The 17313-nt window shown below is 42.2% G+C and overlaps 1 protein-coding gene across 1 annotated transcript in view; it reads right to left on the bottom strand.

The window, feature by feature from the left end:
* The window catches only part of corin (corin, serine peptidase), a 232537-nt gene that overhangs the window by 12033 nt on the left and 203191 nt on the right, over positions 1-17313 (bottom strand). Inside the window, exons 17-20 of the mRNA XM_060830982.1 lie at positions 12399-12521; positions 8759-8808; positions 6906-7080; positions 1228-1499 (exon numbers count right to left, since the gene is read on the bottom strand). Coding sequence (XP_060686965.1) covers positions 1228-1499; positions 6906-7080; positions 8759-8808; positions 12399-12521 — 620 coding nt within the window. The remainder of the gene's footprint in view (positions 1-1227; positions 1500-6905; positions 7081-8758; positions 8809-12398; positions 12522-17313) is intronic.

Below are 17313 nucleotides of genomic sequence, written 5' to 3'. Positions count from 1 at the left end.
CCAGAGTATTCCCTGCCTCAGACCTGCTCTTGAGGCCACTGTGTTTATGTGGTGAGTCCAGTTGAGTTTCTAGTTAATGGTAACCCCCAGGATATTGATAGTAGGGAATTCAGTGATGGTGACACCACTAAATGTGAAGGGTGGTGGTTAGATTGTCTCTTAGTGGTTATGATCATAGCCTAGCATTTGTGTGGCATGAATGTTACTTGCCACTAGTCGGTCCAAGCCTGGATATTGACCAGATCTTGTTGCATTTGAACATGGACTGCTTCAGTATCTGAGGAATTGTGAATGGTGCTGAACATTGTGCAATCATAGATGAACATCCTCATTCTGACCTTATGATGGTGGGAAAGTCATTGATGAAGCAGCCGAAGATGGTTGAGCCTAGGACACTACTCTGAGGAACTCATGCAGAGATGTCCTGGAGCTGAGATGACTGACCACCAACAACCACAGCCATCTTCGTACATGTCAGGTATGATTCCAACCAGTAGAGAGTTTGCCCCTGGATTCCCAATGATTCCCATTTTGCTGGGCTCCTTGATACCCCATACAATCGTATGTGGCCTTGATGTCAAGGACAGTCACTCTCACCTCCCCTCAGTTCTTTTGTCCCTGTTTGAACCAAGGTTGTACTGAGGTCAGGAACTGTGTGGCCCTGGTGGAATCCAAACTGGGCATCACTTAGCAGGTGCTGCGTGACAGAGCACTGCTGGTGACACCTTCCAACACTTTACTGATGATCAAGAGTTGACTGATGGGATGGTAATCAGTTGGATTGGATTTGTCCTGCTTTTTATGTACAGGACATAACCTGGGGCAATTTTCCATATTGTCAGGTAGATGCTAGTGTAATGACTGTAATGGAACACGTTCACTAGAGGAGCAGCAAGTTTTGGAACACAACTCTTCAAAATTATTATCAGAATGCTATCAGGGCTGAAAGTCTTTGCAGTATCCAGTGCCTCCAACTGTTTTATGATATCACTTGGAGTGAATCGAATTAGTTAAAGACTGGTTTCTGTAATGCTGGGAACCACTGGAGGAGGTGCTTCCATTACGGCAGCTCTTACATTGTGGCTTTTCAATACTATGCTGTTAGTCTGGAATAATTGCCGCACTGTCATAGGCTTAAACATCCTGCTGGATTCTTGGCCAGATTATTACCAGCTGTTCCAAATTTACAATGTGATCAACGGATGATTTCCCATTGGCCTTTCTTACCTCTGTTGCCAGTGTGCCCCCAACCTGTTATGAAGCAGTAAGTATCTGGTTCTGCTACTTGATTCTTTCTGGGTAGACAGACAGGTCGGACATAACTGGTCTCGATGATTTCTTCATGTAACTCCACCACACTGATGTCATAATCAACAAATGCTCGGTTATAGCGGGGGTGTAAGATAATCCGGTTCACTTTCCGAGTCTGCGTAGATTCAGATGGATGGTCCAGATTGTTGATACCAAAAACAACGTTCCAGACAGCTGCATTTTCACGGCTACAAGGAGAAAAAGAATTATATTCTTATGTACCAACTAACTTTCCTGGTTTTTGTTTCAGCTGAGTAAATTATTATCAAAGTCTATATATCAACATTTTGTTATCAAACCGATTTTAATCTTACTTTTAAACTTTCAATGCAAACTGCCAATGTAAGCATTAATCTTGGAACTTTCAATGTAAACAGTTATCTGTCACAGTCTAGGTTCAGGTCTTCAGCTACTTCAGCTGTGAGGTCCTACCTTGAGAAAGGTTCTACCTTTCTCAACCATCTCTGCCTCACGCTGCTGCTTTTAGTAATTTAACCTTATACTAGGCCAAGTGATGCTGGAACAACCAACAGACACCCTCAATTCCTGATGTATCAATTAAACACCTTTTCCAATCTTCTGCTTTGTCCATCATGTCAGGATACCATATTCTGAGATCTGCTGCATCAGTGTGCCGTTCTACATTCCTTTGACCAGCCTCCACAATGTCCTAGCCCTGCAATCTCAGTCTTACAGCTGACCATCCTAACTTTTCCTTCTGTGACGACAAAACTGCTCTTGATTGGAAAACCATTCTTTTCTCTCATTAGCTTCTATTGTTTTGTGTAAAGTATCACCTTCAGTTTGTCTCCTCTTCTATCAATCATTTTTACTGCAATACTTCAAACGAAATGGATCTGATTATCCCCCGTGACACCTCTGACCCTCTCTCTTCCGATGTGCCCTTCTCTCTGACATTAGACTGCCCTCTACTGGCCTTCCAACTGTCAGCTACCAGAAAGATACACACAGCTGAGGACAGATAAAAAAAACACTAGCAGAACTAAGATAACACTATAATTTTCAAGATGTGATTCCATTCCTATGCTTTGTAATGCAAAACTTTACACCTACAGCAAACAACAGAGACAGAGAATAATCACAGACTGCACAGAAACAGAAACAACCATGGGCAAAAGGACAATGGATTCTGAAAACTCATTGGCTGAAATCCTGATGGTTAGTCATAATTCCTCTCACAAATGCTCTAATGCTGTAACCCCAGAAGTACAGAGTGTCACCAGGTACTTGGGACACTTGGATTCACGCAGCTAACAAATCCACGGTGCGGCATATTTTCTTGGGGTTAATTGCCCAGGCATTAACCTGAATTCTATGGAGCCTCTTCCAAACCTTTGTGCATTGGAAAGAAATTGTAATTTTCTGTTCCAAAAAATATCGAACAGTCCTTGGGGAATCTAGACTGCTTCTTCAACTTATTTGGTATTCCAAACACCAATACAATGCCAAACTTCAACAAAGCTGGTAGTGAGTGTCCCTGGAAGAAAGGAACCCTGCTCTTGGCAGGGCTTTCTGACACCTTTGCTTTTCCTGGGGTTGGGGGAGCTTTGATTGCTAGAAAATCCCGGAAATGGCTGGAATTGGAATTATGCTTGAAGTCTGGCCAATCCATGAGCAAATTCACTATCCTTTTTGCATGCCTTCATGGATCTTTTGTTTATAGATATACAAGCACTGACCATTGGCATTTGCAAAGAAGGGATAACACTGCTAACTGACACAGCAGTGAACCTGCACAGTTACTGCCTTTGCTGTTTGAATTCATGTATCGTTGGACATCGGAGTGCATCTGGACAAATTAACAAACAGTGAAATTCACAACTGATCTTGAAGGAAGCTGTTTGGGAGAGGTCACAGCACAGAGACAGATACGTGGATATTTTAAGCGTGGCCTTACAGTAAGTCTGCAGTAGTGAGTAGAGTGGGTTCTTTCTTGATTATATGTTTTATTGAGACATGTTTCTTGATTAAACTTAAAAATATAAGCCGTAAGTATTAAGTTAGCCTGGAGCAGTGCTGTGTAGAGGAATAAGACAGTGCTATTTTCTGGGTCTATAGATTGGAAGAAGCATAAATGGCCTTTAGTAGAGTGAGATGCTCTTCTTGTCAGATGTGGGAGTTTAGGGTGATACTGAAAATTATATCTGCAATAAATGCCCTTGGTTATGAATCCTATCAGATTGAATGGATCGGTTGGAGAGACAGTTGGATGCAATGAGGAATTTATAAGAACAAAGGGATGTGAAGGTAGAAAAGTTGCAGATACAGTCACAAAGATGGGTTAACTTCATGAAAGGTAAGAGAGGTAGGCAGGTAGTGCAGGAGTCTTCTGTGGCTATCCCCATTTCAAACAAGTATGCTATTTTGGTTAATGTAGGGGGTGATGGATTCTCAGGGGAATGTAGCAAGAACAGCTAAGTTTCTGGTATCAAGACTGGCTCTAATGCAATCGAGGGGTGCGTCGGGTTCCAAGAGATCAACTGTGTTAGGGAAGTCTCTAGTCTGAGGCACAGATAGATGGTTTTGTGGCCAGCAGCGAAAAATCAGAATGGTCTGTTACTTCCCTGGTGCCAGGATCAAGGATGTCTTGGGGAGGGTGCAGAATGTTCTCAAGGGAGAGAGGAGCCAGCAGGAGGTCATTGTACATTAGGGACAAAAGGGTAACTAGGGAGAGAATAGGGCCTCTCAAAGATCAGCAAGGCAGCCTTTGTGTGAGCCGCAGGAGATGGGGAGATACTAAATGAGTATTTTGCATCAGTGTTTATTGTGGAAAGGATATGGAAGTTATAGAATGTAGGGAAATAGATGGTGACATCTTGTAAAATGTCCATATTACATAGAGGAGGATGTGCCGGATGTCTTGAAATGCATAAAAGTGCATAAATACCCAGAACCTGATCAGGTGTAACATAGGAGTCTGTGGGAAGCTAGGGGAGTGATTGCTGGGCCTCTTACTGATATATTTGTATCATCGATACAAATTGACTCCCTCTAATTCTAAGGCTGTGCCCTTGGTCCTAATCTCCCCATCTAAAGGAAATAACTTCCCAGCATCCATCTTTCTAAGCCATGCATTATTTTGTAAGTTTCTATTAGATCTCTCCTCAACTTTCTAAACTCTAATGAATACAATCCCAGGATCCTCAGCCATTCATCGTATGTTAGGCCTACCATTCCAGGGATCATCCGTGTGAATCTCCACTGGATACGCTCCTTCCTGAGGTGTGGGGCCCAAAATTGGTCACAGTATTCTAAATGGGGCCTAACCAGAGCTTTACAAAGTCTCAGAAGTGCATTGCTGCTTTTATGTCCAACCGTCTTGAGATAAATGTCAACATTATATTCGCTTTCTGAATTACGGACTCAACCTGCAAATCAACCTTGAGAGAACCCTGGACTAGCACTCCCAGATCCCTTTGTACTTTAGCTTTATGAATGTTCTCACCATTTAGAAAATCGTCCATGGCTGATTTCTTCTTTTCCAAAGTGCAAGACCTCGCACTTGCGCACGTTGAATTTCATCAGCCATTTCCTGGACCACTCTCCTAAACTGTTTAAATCCTTCTGCAGCCTCCCCACCTCCTCAGTACTACCTGCCTGTCCAATTAACTGCGTATCATCGGCGAACTTCGCCAGAATGTCCCCAATCCCTTCATCCAGTTCATTTATATATAAAGTGAACAGCTGCGATCCCAACACTGAACCCTGTAGGACCCCACTTTTCACCAGCTGCCATTTCGAAAAAGAACCTTTCATCCCAACTCTCTGCCTTCTGTCAGGCAGCCAATCCTCAATCCATGCCAGTAGCTCACCTCAAATACCATGGGACCTCACTTTACTCAGCAGCCTCCCACGAGGCACCTCATCAAAGCCTTCTGGAGGTCTAGATAGATAACATCCACTGGGTTTCTCTGGTCTAACCTACTTGTTACCTCTGTTAGAATTCTATAACGGTTTGTCAGGCATGACCTCCCCTTACTAAATCCATGCTGACTTGTTCTAAGCCGACCCTGCGCTTCCAAGAATTTAGAAATCTCATCCTTAACGATGGATTCTAGAATTTTACCTACAACTGAGGTTAGGCTAATCAGCCTGTAATTTTCCATCTTTTGTCTTGATCCTTTCTTGAACAAGGGGGTTACAACAGCGATTTTCCAAACAGCTGGGACTTCCGCGACTCCAGTAACTTTTGAAAGATCACAACCAACGCCTCAGCTATTTCCTTAGCTATCTCCCTCAGTACACCAGGATGTAGCCCATCAGGGCCAGAAGATTTATCAATTTTTAGACCTTATAGCTTTTCTAGCACTTTCTCTTTTGTAATGTCTACCATACTCAACTCTGCCCCTGACTCTCCTTAATTGTTGGGATATTACTCATGACTTCCACTGTGAAGACTGACACAAAGTACTTATTAAGTTCTTCAGCTATTTCCTTATCTCCCATCACTAGCCTTCCTGCATCATTTTGGAGCGGCCCAATGTCTACTTTTGTCTCTCGTTTGTTTCTTATGTATTGAAACTTTTACTATCATTTCTAATATTACTGGCTAGCCTAACTTCATATTTTATCCTCTCTTTCCTTATTTCTCTCTTTGTTATCCTCAGTTTGTTTTTGTAGCCTTCCCAATCTGTTGATTTCCCAGCGCTCTTGGCCACTTTATAGGCTCTCTCTTTTCCTGTGATACATTTCCTGACTTCCTTTGTCTGCCATGGCTGTGTAATTCCACACCCACCCCACCCCTGATAATCTTTTTCTTTGGGATGAACCTCTGACCTGTGTCCATAATTATACCCAAAAACTCCTGCCATTGTTGCTCCACTACTAGGTTCTGCTTCCAGTCAGTATTCATCAGTTCCACTCTCGTGCCCCTGTAATTACCTTTATTTAACTGTAACACCATTACATTCAATTTTGCCTTCTCTCTTTAAAACTGTAGACTAAACTCTACCATATGATGATCGCTGTCTCCTAAGTGTTCCCTTATTTTAGGATCTTTTATAAAGTCTGGCTCATTACATAGCACTAAGTCCAGAATAGCCTGCTCCCTTGTGGACTCCATTACAAGTTGTTCCAAAAAGCCATCCTGTAGCATTCCATGAATTCCCTTTCTTTGGATGCACTGGCAATGTTATTCATCCAGTCCACCTGCATATTGAAGTCCCCCATGATCACTGTGACCTTGCCTTTCTGACATGCCCTATCTATTTCCTGGTACTTCTTACGTCCCTGGTCCTGACCACTGTTAGAAGGTCTGTATGTTACTCCCATCATGGTTTTTTACTTTTGTGGTTCCTCAACTCCACTCACACAGACTCTGCATCATCTGACCCTATGTTATTCAGTGCCATAGATTTAATTTCATTTTTAACTAACAAGGCAACCCCGCCCCCTCTGCCTACTTCCCTGTCTTTTTGATAAGTTGTAAATCCTTGGATGTTTAACTGCCAGTCCTGAACCCCCTGCAACCACGTCTCTGTGATGCCTACAGTCATTCACGATGATGTGTGCTGCTAGTTTCCCTCATTTATTGACTGAGCTTTTAACTTTAAGTTCAATATTGTGCGACTTACCCTTCGAAGCAATGTGCCACCGTCAACACCCATTTGCGTCCAATCAGTACACAGCCACAAATGTGCCCACTAGGTTCACTCTGCAGTGAGCACTGCCAAGGCCAGCGGCCCAGGCGACTAGTTCTGCCTCCGAGAATTCGTTTATTTAGTCGAGTTGCCGGGCGCTGACCACAGTCTAGAAGAGATAAATTAATTTATTGATGGATTAATTTTTTCATAGCCTACAACTCCCCCAGAGGAAGAATTGCCCCTTCTTTTGTATTCTTCAGCCATTTTCTTCGTATCCCACTCTATTCTGTCAGACCTTCCCCCAAAGTAAAAGCATACTCCAGCCCCTATGTCACACACTACAATTGCGTACCTTTTCATATTGGAATCAATTATCAAGGAAGCAATAGCAGAACATTTGGAAAATCATAATCTAATCAAATCGAGTCAGAAGCTTCATTAAAGGGGAATCATGTCTGACTAATTAGAGATTTTTGAGGGAGACTGAACCAGAGCGGATAGAGGGGAACCAGTAGATGTGCTGTATTTGAAGGTTTTCAACAACCTCACTGAAGTTACTTCATAAGATAAGATACTGTGGTGTCGGAGGTGGTACAGTGGCATAGATAGAGAATTGGCTCAAGGTTAGGAAACAGCAAGTGGGAATAAGAGGCTCTCTTACAGGTTAGTGATTCATGACCAGCAGGTTCCACAGGGATCAGTGTTGGATCCACAATTGCTTACAATATAAAGGAATAATTCATTTGAAGTGATAAAAGAAATGCATGCTTAATTGTGAGCAGGACATAAACTCATTGAAAACTTTGCCAGTCCCAATGAACTGTCCAAGAAAAATGAATCATTACAACCATAAGTGCAATTGATTCTGATGCTCCAGGATGTGGTCAAGAGGCTTAAGCCAGGATTTGTGTGCAACTTGTAGGATAATGCCCAAGGGCCACATACATGTAATGCTCAGAGTTGCATTATGTCTGTGCAATGCTGTTTCCTTCTAAGGGGCCTCACATCACTTGAAAGTGAAGCCTCCTTTCACACAAAATGAAGTATTTAGCTCACCCAATCCATGTGAGTTGGCAGCCATTTTCAGCTTCTTTGCACCCTTATAATTTATATCACAAAGGAAGGAAAACGGTTGCTCTTCACACAGTGAATCTCAGCTTCTTACCCTTGGCTAACCCCAAAATGAGCACACTCCCTTCTTGGTAGGCCCCCTTATCAATCCCTTCTACTTTGATCTTCCCCCATGTTCTCACACAGCATGTGTATCTCACGCTTCATCTTTCCACTTTACCTCCTCGTCCCCAGCAGATCGAAATACAAGTAACATCAGGAAATGGAAGTGAGAGAGACAGGAAGAATTAAAAATAAGCACATTGTTTAAATGGTGAGAGATTGCAAAGCTCTGAGATGTAGAAATATCTGGGAGACTGAGTATGCAAATTGCAAAAAGGTCAGCATGCAGGTATAGCAATTTCTTAGGAAAGCTAATAGAATGTTATTATTTATTATGAAGGGAGTTGAATACAAAAGTAGGGAGGTTATGCTTCAGTTAAACTGGGCTTGAGGGAGTATACATGTGCTTCTAATTCATATGTTTACCTGTTTTCCAGACAGCTGTTGGCAACCTGAGGCCCTTAAGCAGCTATTAATGACCGTTACTGGAGAGTCATGAAAATCCCCACTGACCTTCCCATCCAGCAATTAATTGCTGAAGTGATAAGCAAGAGTTGAATTTCACCATATCAGCTTTTTATTTCCTCTTTTCACCACCTCTCCCACCACCATGTCCACAATTTTATGCAACAGTTGGATATGCAGTGTGAAATAAAGTGTCCTTTACTTACTTTCCCTGGTGCAGAGCAGCGATACCTTGCTTTTACTTCGACACACCTGCCTACGTTAACATGGGAAATAAGGAAATATTTATTGGTACAAAGTGTAATTCAGCAACACATAACATTCTTATCAATATATATTCTGAGTTTCAGCCTCCCTGCAGTCTTGTATGAGTGACGTAGTTATGGGTTCACACCAGAGTCTCACTCCAGAAACTGAGCATATAATTCAGGGTGACACTTCAGTGCTGAGCTGAAGGAGCCCGATGTTAGTAGACGTGCCACATTTCAGACGAGGCCCTGTCAGCTGTCATGGCTGAAGGCTACAGATCCCATAGTACTTCTTTGAAGAACTGGTATATTGGGGGCAGTGGGGGGAAGTGTTAGGATCAGTGACCTGATCAATATTTTGTTTGTAAACCAATATCCTCAAGCATTATCTGGTTTTTATTACACTGTCATATGAGAGAGTGTTGAATGTGCCATGTTTCTCACAGCACAACAATGATTGCTCTTCAAGAATACTTCTGGCTGTAGTGCACTTTGAGACATCCTGAGGTAATAAAAGGCACTAGAGAAATGCCCATTTTGCTACCCAGTTGAATCCTGCAGCAAAATGGGCATTTCTGTAGTCATGATGCATGCGATAGTGAATATTAAATATGGCAATGGATAGGGTGCAGCAGAGATTTGCCAGACTGATTCCTGGCTTGGTCGGACTGATGTATGAAAAGAGACTGGATCTGGGGAAGCATCACCAGACTCAAACATTAACTCTGATTTCTCTTCACTGATACTGCCAGACCCACTGAGCTTTTCTATCAATTTCTGTTTTTATTTCTGGACTATGTTCTCCAGAATTTTGAAAAATGAGGGGCGATATCAAAGAAACTGGATTGGACAGGCAAGTGCTGGAAGGACATTTGCAATGACCAAGGAGTCTAGAACCCAGAGTCAAAGTCAAACTGATCTACCCCCTACCCTTGGAGATGATGAGAAATTTCTTCATCCAGAGAGTGGGGAACCTGTGGATTTAGACATAGTTCTTAGGATTAAATAGTTTTGGGGAATCAAAGGATATGGGGTGAAAGCAGAAACAAGGTACTGAGTTGGTAGATAAGCCACACTCACATCAAAAGGTGGAGCAGGCTAGGAGCCAAATGATCTACTTCTGCTCTCACTATCTAAAATTCTAAATAGGTATTAGACAAAAAAATACAAATCTGTCATCAAACTGTTGTTATTTTTGTACCATATTATTGACACTCCAGAGCAATGATCTGATACTATCAATAGGTGGCACCATAACATCCAAAAAAAAGAAACCTAAGAGACCCACAGCGCTTTGTGAAAATACTCAAATAAATAACACGACAAACATGGAAGTAGAGTTGACAATATTTGCTAAACAGAGCTTAATACTCTTATATAACACCTGGCTGTCATTTATTTTAATACATTTGCTAACCTGTTTACTGTAAATGGGTTAGAGACAATAAAACTGCAGCTGCTGGAATCCAATGTAAACAGGCAGGAGGCTGGAAGAACACAGCAAGCCAGGCAATAGCAGGAGGTGCAGAAGTCAACATTTCGGGTGTGGTCAGGAAGAAGGGTTACACCCGAAACATTGACTTCTCCACCTCCTGATGCTGCCTGGCTTGCTGTTTTCTTCCAGCCTCCTGCCAGACTACTATAAATGGGTTAGCATCTTTTTGAAAATTGCAGAGAAAGAATAGAAGGCTACAGTATTGAGCATTTGTCTGCTGTCATCAGTGAGGAAATCACTACCACATTATCATTACCACCTTTGTGTCAGACGGTATAACACTGATCTCTGTTTTGTGTGTCTCTGGTTCTGAATTATTGTACCGAAATCCAAAGAGCTACCTAAATCTAGTAGGTGTGATTAAACCCCCTTCATCAGATGGGATGTGTAAACGACTTCATTGATAAGGGTCATCTATGAACGAAACATTAATGGATGATGAAAAAACAAGTACCAGAAAACATCCATTAAATTTATTCCTGAAACTTCCTAACACTGGTTAGAGAGTCAACGTTAACAAGAAATGCAATATTTGTTATACTGGGTAAATACTATCTTTGCAAGGTGTCTGTTATCAATATTTTCACACAAGTAGGAGGACATAATTTTCCTTAAAATTAGTCTGTTTCCATGCTGTACATCTCTATGACTCTATGAGTAGTTAGCAAGAATGTAAGGTTCTCAACCTACAGTTATTTATAAGAAAGAAGATTTATAAGGCAAGATGTTATCAGTTAGCTTTGATGTTTAGAAATCCAAGAACATTTACAGATATTGAATGGAATAAATAAGTGAGGGAGCAGACTGTGAGTTCAGGTAGAATTCAGTGCTGAACAACAACTGCATTTCAAGATGCCTGGTCATATCTCCCAAGAAAGCCAGGTTATAATTACTCGCTTCTATTTTCAATACTTAATTAATCCAGCATGCCTGTATTCTCAATTTAGATTTCTTGTATTAGCACCACTAAAGAGTTTCATATTGCTTGAGTTTTGCATTCAAATCCATTAAATGTTTACTGACTATTTTAAACATTTGTTATGTCAAATACTATTCTATAATGTCATTGATTGGTTTCACATATTAAACAGTCTGAAAAATGGATATAGTGAACTTTGTAGGTGGTTGCAGACCTTTTTACAACTTTTAACTTTCAAGCTTCTGGAAGTTTCCAAAGTCAAGAATAAAGAGTCAAAACCATCGGGCATTACAAATTCTCACAGTTGCTAATTTCAAGGATTACTTTGAGACCAATGAGGACACATTTTTCATTTTATCGATGGGCTTGCCAGACAAAGTATAAGTGAAACTTCACTAACTGTTGTAAGAGAATGCAAATCTGCCTTGTTATGGAACAAAAGGTTTTGACCTAAATTGGGGGAGAGTACACAACTGTTTATTGGATTTCCAGGATACTTTAATTGGGACCATGACTTGCAGTTGGAAAGACATGACAGCAGCCATCTTGACTGCCAAGTACAGGACCTTGGTATTGGCAGCAAAATGATCAAAAATTCACAGCTCGCTCACCAGAACCACCTTGAAACATCATTACAGACTGATACAAGAACAAAAGGAGCAACTGCCACATGTCTCCTCCTCTCTCAAATCTCTCTCAAAAGCTATTTGCTATAATCCACTTAAAACACACCTGCTGCCAGCAGTTAGTTTTAACAAGGAAGCTGTCAGCTCAGCTCTGCTGTCTGCAGGAGAGTTACCAGTCACATATTTAACCAGTAACACTGATCATTGAAGGAAAATCTGATCATTATTATATGAACCTTAACTGTTATCATTCTGTTACCTTTGTATTTTTGTCTGCTTGTACGCATGTGTGTGTTGCTGAAGTCAGGACTTATTTTACCTTTGAAAAATTTTTTGTATCTTTACCTGTGTGAGTTTAAGTAATAAAACTAAACCTTTACTCATTTCAGAGATCTAGCTGATGTATGTTTTACACCGAGCTACACATGATCGAGTGTGTACAAAATTGGAAATATTTTATCTTTTTAAACAATTAATCTCTGTTTTAACCAACCCATGGAGAAGAGAAAAAGAAGAGTCAGTTCATCTTTCCTAACTTGTTCATAACATGGTGCTTACCCTTTTAGTAATAAGGCCTGTAGAGTGGAAACATTCTTTGTTTGCCAATTAGAAATCAGGCGTAACCACTTTCTACGTTGTGTTTGGTTGAATTCTGACAATATTTGAGTCACTGGAGGGCCACTGTGAACCAAACATACGAGAGTTGTTAAAACAAGGGTTGAAAACAAATTGGAAACATTTCTATTTTGATTATTGGGTATTTGAACTGGCTTTCTTTTCCTAAAACTACAAGAAACATACAAAAATGAACTTTAAATATATTCTTTTCATGGAATGACTGATGCTCAATCCTTGAACTAGCTGCTTAGTTCTAACTTGAATCTTGTCCGCAAAGCATTAACCTGGCCCTCTGGATTGCCAGTCCAGCGACATTCCCACTCCGCAACTGTCTCTTCTATTAACAACCTTAATAAATGTCCGGAAGCATTACCTGCTTTCCCTCTTTCTCAGAAATGTACTGCTTATTCCCAGTTATTTAAACAATTTCACAGTCTAATCAATCATAAAAGGGTGCAAATTGAAAGCAACTGTTCTTGCCACTAGATACTTGGCTCTCAGCGAGGATGTGGAATCAATACATTTCTACCAATAGGAGCGTCTTGAGGAATGTAACACCTGCCCCCTGACTTGCTTGGAGTTCTGCTATGCTACTGGTGTCTTCCACTTAAATACTGATGTAAAATACCAATTCAGTTCCTCCACCTTTTCTATGTGCCTCATTACTACCTCTCCTAGTTCATATTTCAGTTGGTAAAAACAATGACTGAAGATGCTGGAAATCAGATTCTGGATCAGTGGTGCTGGAAGAGCACAACAGTTCAGGCAGCATCCAAAGTCCAGCGAAATCGACGCTTCGGCAAAAGCCCTTCATCAGGAATAAAGGCAGTGAGCTGGAAGCATGGAGAGATAAGCTAGAGGAGGGTGGGGTGGGGAGAGAGTAGCATAGGGTACAATGGGTGAGTGGGGGAGGGGATGAAGGTGATAGGTCAGGGAGGAGAGGGTGGAGTGGATAGGTGGAAAAGGAGGTAGGCAGGTCGGACAAGTCCGGACAAGTCATGGAGACAGTGCTGAACTGGAAGTTTGGAACTAGGGTGAGGGGGAGGAAGGGGAAATGAGGAAACTGTTGAAGTCAACATTGATGCCCTGGGGTTGAAGTGTTCCGAGGCAGAAGATGAGGCGTTCTTCCTCCAAGTGAGGGAGCGGCGGTGAAGGAGGCCCAGGACTTCCATGTCCTCGGCAGAGTGGGAGGGGGAGTTGAAATGTTGGGCCACATTATGGTGTGGTTGATTGGTGCTGGTGTCCCGGAGATGTTCCTTAAAGCGCTCTGCTAGGAGGGGCCCAGTCTCCCCAATGTAGAGGAGACCGCATCGGGAGCAACGGATACAATAAATGATATTAGTGGTTATGCAGGTAAAACTTTGATGGATGTGGAAGACTCCTTTAGGGCCTTGGATGGAGGTGAGGGAGGAGGTGTGGGCACAGGTTTTACAGTTCCTGCGGTGGCAGGGGAAAGTGCCAGGATGGGAGGGTGGGTTGTAGTGGGGCGTGGACCTGACCAGGTAGTCACAGAGGGAACGGTCTTTGCAGAAGGCGGAAAGGAGTGGGGAGGGAAATATATCCCTGGTGGTGGGATCTGTTTGGAGATGGCAGAAATGTTGGCGGATGATTTGGATTATGCGAAGATTTGTAGGGTGGAAGGTGAGCACCAGGGGTGTTCTGTCCTTGTTACGGTTAGAGGGGTGGGGTCTGAGGGCGGAGGTGCGGGATGTGGACGAGATGCGTTGGAGGGCATCTTTAACCACGTGGGAAGGGAAATTGCAGTCTCTAAAGAAGGAGGCCATCTGGTGTGTTCTATGATGGAACTGGTCCTCCTGGGAGCAGATACGGTGGAGGCGGAAGAATTGGGAATACGGGATGGCATTTTTGCAAGAGGTAGGGTGGGAAGAGGTGTAATCCAAGTAGCTGTGGGAGTCGGTGGGTTTGTAAAAAATGTCAGTGTCAAGTTGGTAGTCATTAATGGAGATGGAGAGGTCCAGTAAGGGGAGGGAGGTGTCAGAGATGGTCCAGGTAAATTTAAGGTCAGGGTGGAATGTGTTGGTGAAGTTGATGAATTGCTCAATCTCCTCGTGGGAGCACGAGGTGGCGCCAATGCAGTCATCAATGTAGCGGAGGAAGAGGTGGGGAGTGGTGCCGGTGTAATTACGGAAGATCAACTGTTCTACGTTGCCAACAAAGAGACAGGCATAGCTGGGGCCCATATGTGTGCCCATGGCTACCCCTTTGGTCTGGAGGAAGTGGGAGGATTCAAAGGAGAAATTGTTAAGGGTGAGGACCAGTTCGACCAAACGAATGAGAGTGTCGGTGGAAGACTCTCTCTTACCTTTTAGATATCTAAAAAACGCTCACAATCTTCTTTCATATTACGAGCAAGCTTACCCTCATATTTCATTTTCTCCCCTTTATTGCTTTTTTAGTTATCCTCTGTCAGTTTGTGAAGACTTTCCAACCCTCTCCCCACTAATCTTCACAACGCTTTTTGATTGCTCTTATGCTGCCCCTAACTTCTATTGTCAGCCATGGTTGCCTCATCCTTCCCTTAATATGTTTCTTCTTCCTTGGGATGAATTTCAGCTGAGCCTCCCAAATTACCTTCAGAAACTCCTGTCATTGCTGCATCACTGTATTGTCTGCTAGGCTCCCCTTCCAATTAACTCTGACCAGCTCCTTCATCATGTCTTGTCGTTACCATTTCTCAATTATAATACTTTTACATCAGATTCCAGCTTTTCCCTCTCAAACTGCAGGGTGAATTGCATCATATTATGATTACTGTCCCTTAGGGATTCCTTCAGCTTAGCTCCCTAACCAAACCTGCTTCATTATACATCACCAAAGCCAGAATTGCATGTTCCACAGTCTGCTCCAAAGAAAACATCACATTGACATTTCACAGATTAATTTTCATGGGATCTGCTACCAACCTGATTTTCTCAATGCACCTGCATATTGAAGTCCATCAGGATTATTGGAATAGTGCCTTTCTTAAATACCTTTTCTATCTCCTGATTTATTTTCAGCCCAATATCCTGATTACAGCTAGGAGGGCTATACGTTACTCTTATCTTTATAGTTCCTCAATTCTACCCAGATTCTATGCCTTCCAACTTTATATCACTTCTTGCTATTGATTTAATTTAGTTTCTTACTGACAGGTCAACTCTGCCCAGTCTGCCCATATCCCATCCTTTTGTTCGGATGCACATTCTTGGATATTTAGTTGCCAGTCCTATTTCCCTTGCAGCCTCATTTCTGTGACGCCCATAACATCAAACCTGCCAATTTCAATCTGTGCTACAAGCTCATCTACTTTGTTTTGTATACTACATGCATTTAAGTACAACACCCTCAGTCTTGAGCTGACTGCCTCCAATCTCCCCTTATCTGTTGCCAAGAGTGTGGAGAATTGATTCCTGATGAAGGGCTTTTGCCTGAAACATTGATTCTCCTGCTCCTTGGATGCTCCCTGACCTACTGTGCTTTTTCAGCACCACACTGTCAACTCTGATCTCGAGCATTTGCAGTCCTCGCTTTGCCCTTATCTGCTGTGCCCTAAGATTGTTATTTCCATACTCACAGTAGTATTACTTTGATACAGTTACCTGAACCCTAGCCCCTAGCTCCACTACCCTCCCAAACCCCACCACCAAATCTCTTTAACTTTTTCTATAACTCGTCATGCAACTTGAGCCTTTTTGGTTGATGTTAGCTATATTATGCTTGACACTAATAACCTGACAACTAACTTGGAACTACATTACTATCCCCTCAGTTGAAGACAGTGGCTCACCTACCACTTTCTCATGTCATTTAAGGCTGGCCTTAACAGTCAGGATAAAGGTTACCTGTGATCTCAAAGAGTACTGTTCTTACCCGTGTTTAACATTATCTTGAGGCAGAAATAAGAAATAACAGCATTTGTTTTGGGGTTGCAAATCTGATACTTACATAATAACAACGGTCACTCGGACAAGGTAAAGAAAAGGAGTTATACAACCATTCCCAGAAAACTTCAACTCACTAAAAACAATAGAGTGGAGCAGATAGATTCGGGGGCTAGAGGGAGTTGGAGAGTCATACAACCAAACATAACAGACTGTGGAGACAACATCCTGCATTTACACATTCAGCTCAGATTCTAGTAATATTCTTCAAAGCAGTGTTGCCCTCACTGTCTATCAGTGTTAAAACATTTACGGGCATCTATAAAACTTGGGCACCTGCCATTAGTACTTCAGACTTTTTTATTGTTTGAAAATCCATCATAAATTGCAAGGTAACCTATTTACAACCAGATAACACCCTTGACAGGGTCATGTTGTAATAAATGATGTTTGAAAGTCAAACTAAAGTCTGAGCACATGTCTACAGGGTTCAGGAGATACTTTTATCCAATGCTTCTTCAAGATGTTCCTGTTTATGATTTTACTACAGTTGGTTTTAGCTCTATCTAGCAAAGAATATTAAGCCAAATTACACTATGTTTCTACAACCCAACTGGGTGGCATAGTGGTTAGCACTGCTACCACATAGTACCAGGGATCAGGTTCGATTCCTGCTTCGGGTGACTGTCCGCGTCGAGCTTGCACATTCTCCACGTATCTGCATGGGTTTTCTCTGGGTGCTCCAGTTTCCCTCATCAACCCAAAGATGTGCAGGTCAGATGAATTGGCCATGCTAAATTGCCCATAGTGTTAGGTGCATTAATCTGGGGTAAATATAGGGTCGAGGAATGGGTCTGGGTAGGTTACCCTTCAGAGGGTCAGTGTGGACTTGTTGGGTCAAATGGCCTGTTTCTATACACTAGAAAATCTAAACTTTTCAATGTTTTGCCAAAGTGACCATTTTTCTACCA

This window comes from Hemiscyllium ocellatum, chromosome 1 (assembly GCF_020745735.1).
Source record: "Hemiscyllium ocellatum isolate sHemOce1 chromosome 1, sHemOce1.pat.X.cur, whole genome shotgun sequence".
NCBI lineage: Eukaryota > Metazoa > Chordata > Chondrichthyes > Orectolobiformes > Hemiscylliidae > Hemiscyllium > Hemiscyllium ocellatum.
Note: the sequence above shows the minus strand (reverse complement) of the source record. Positions and strands in the feature narration are given on the sequence as shown.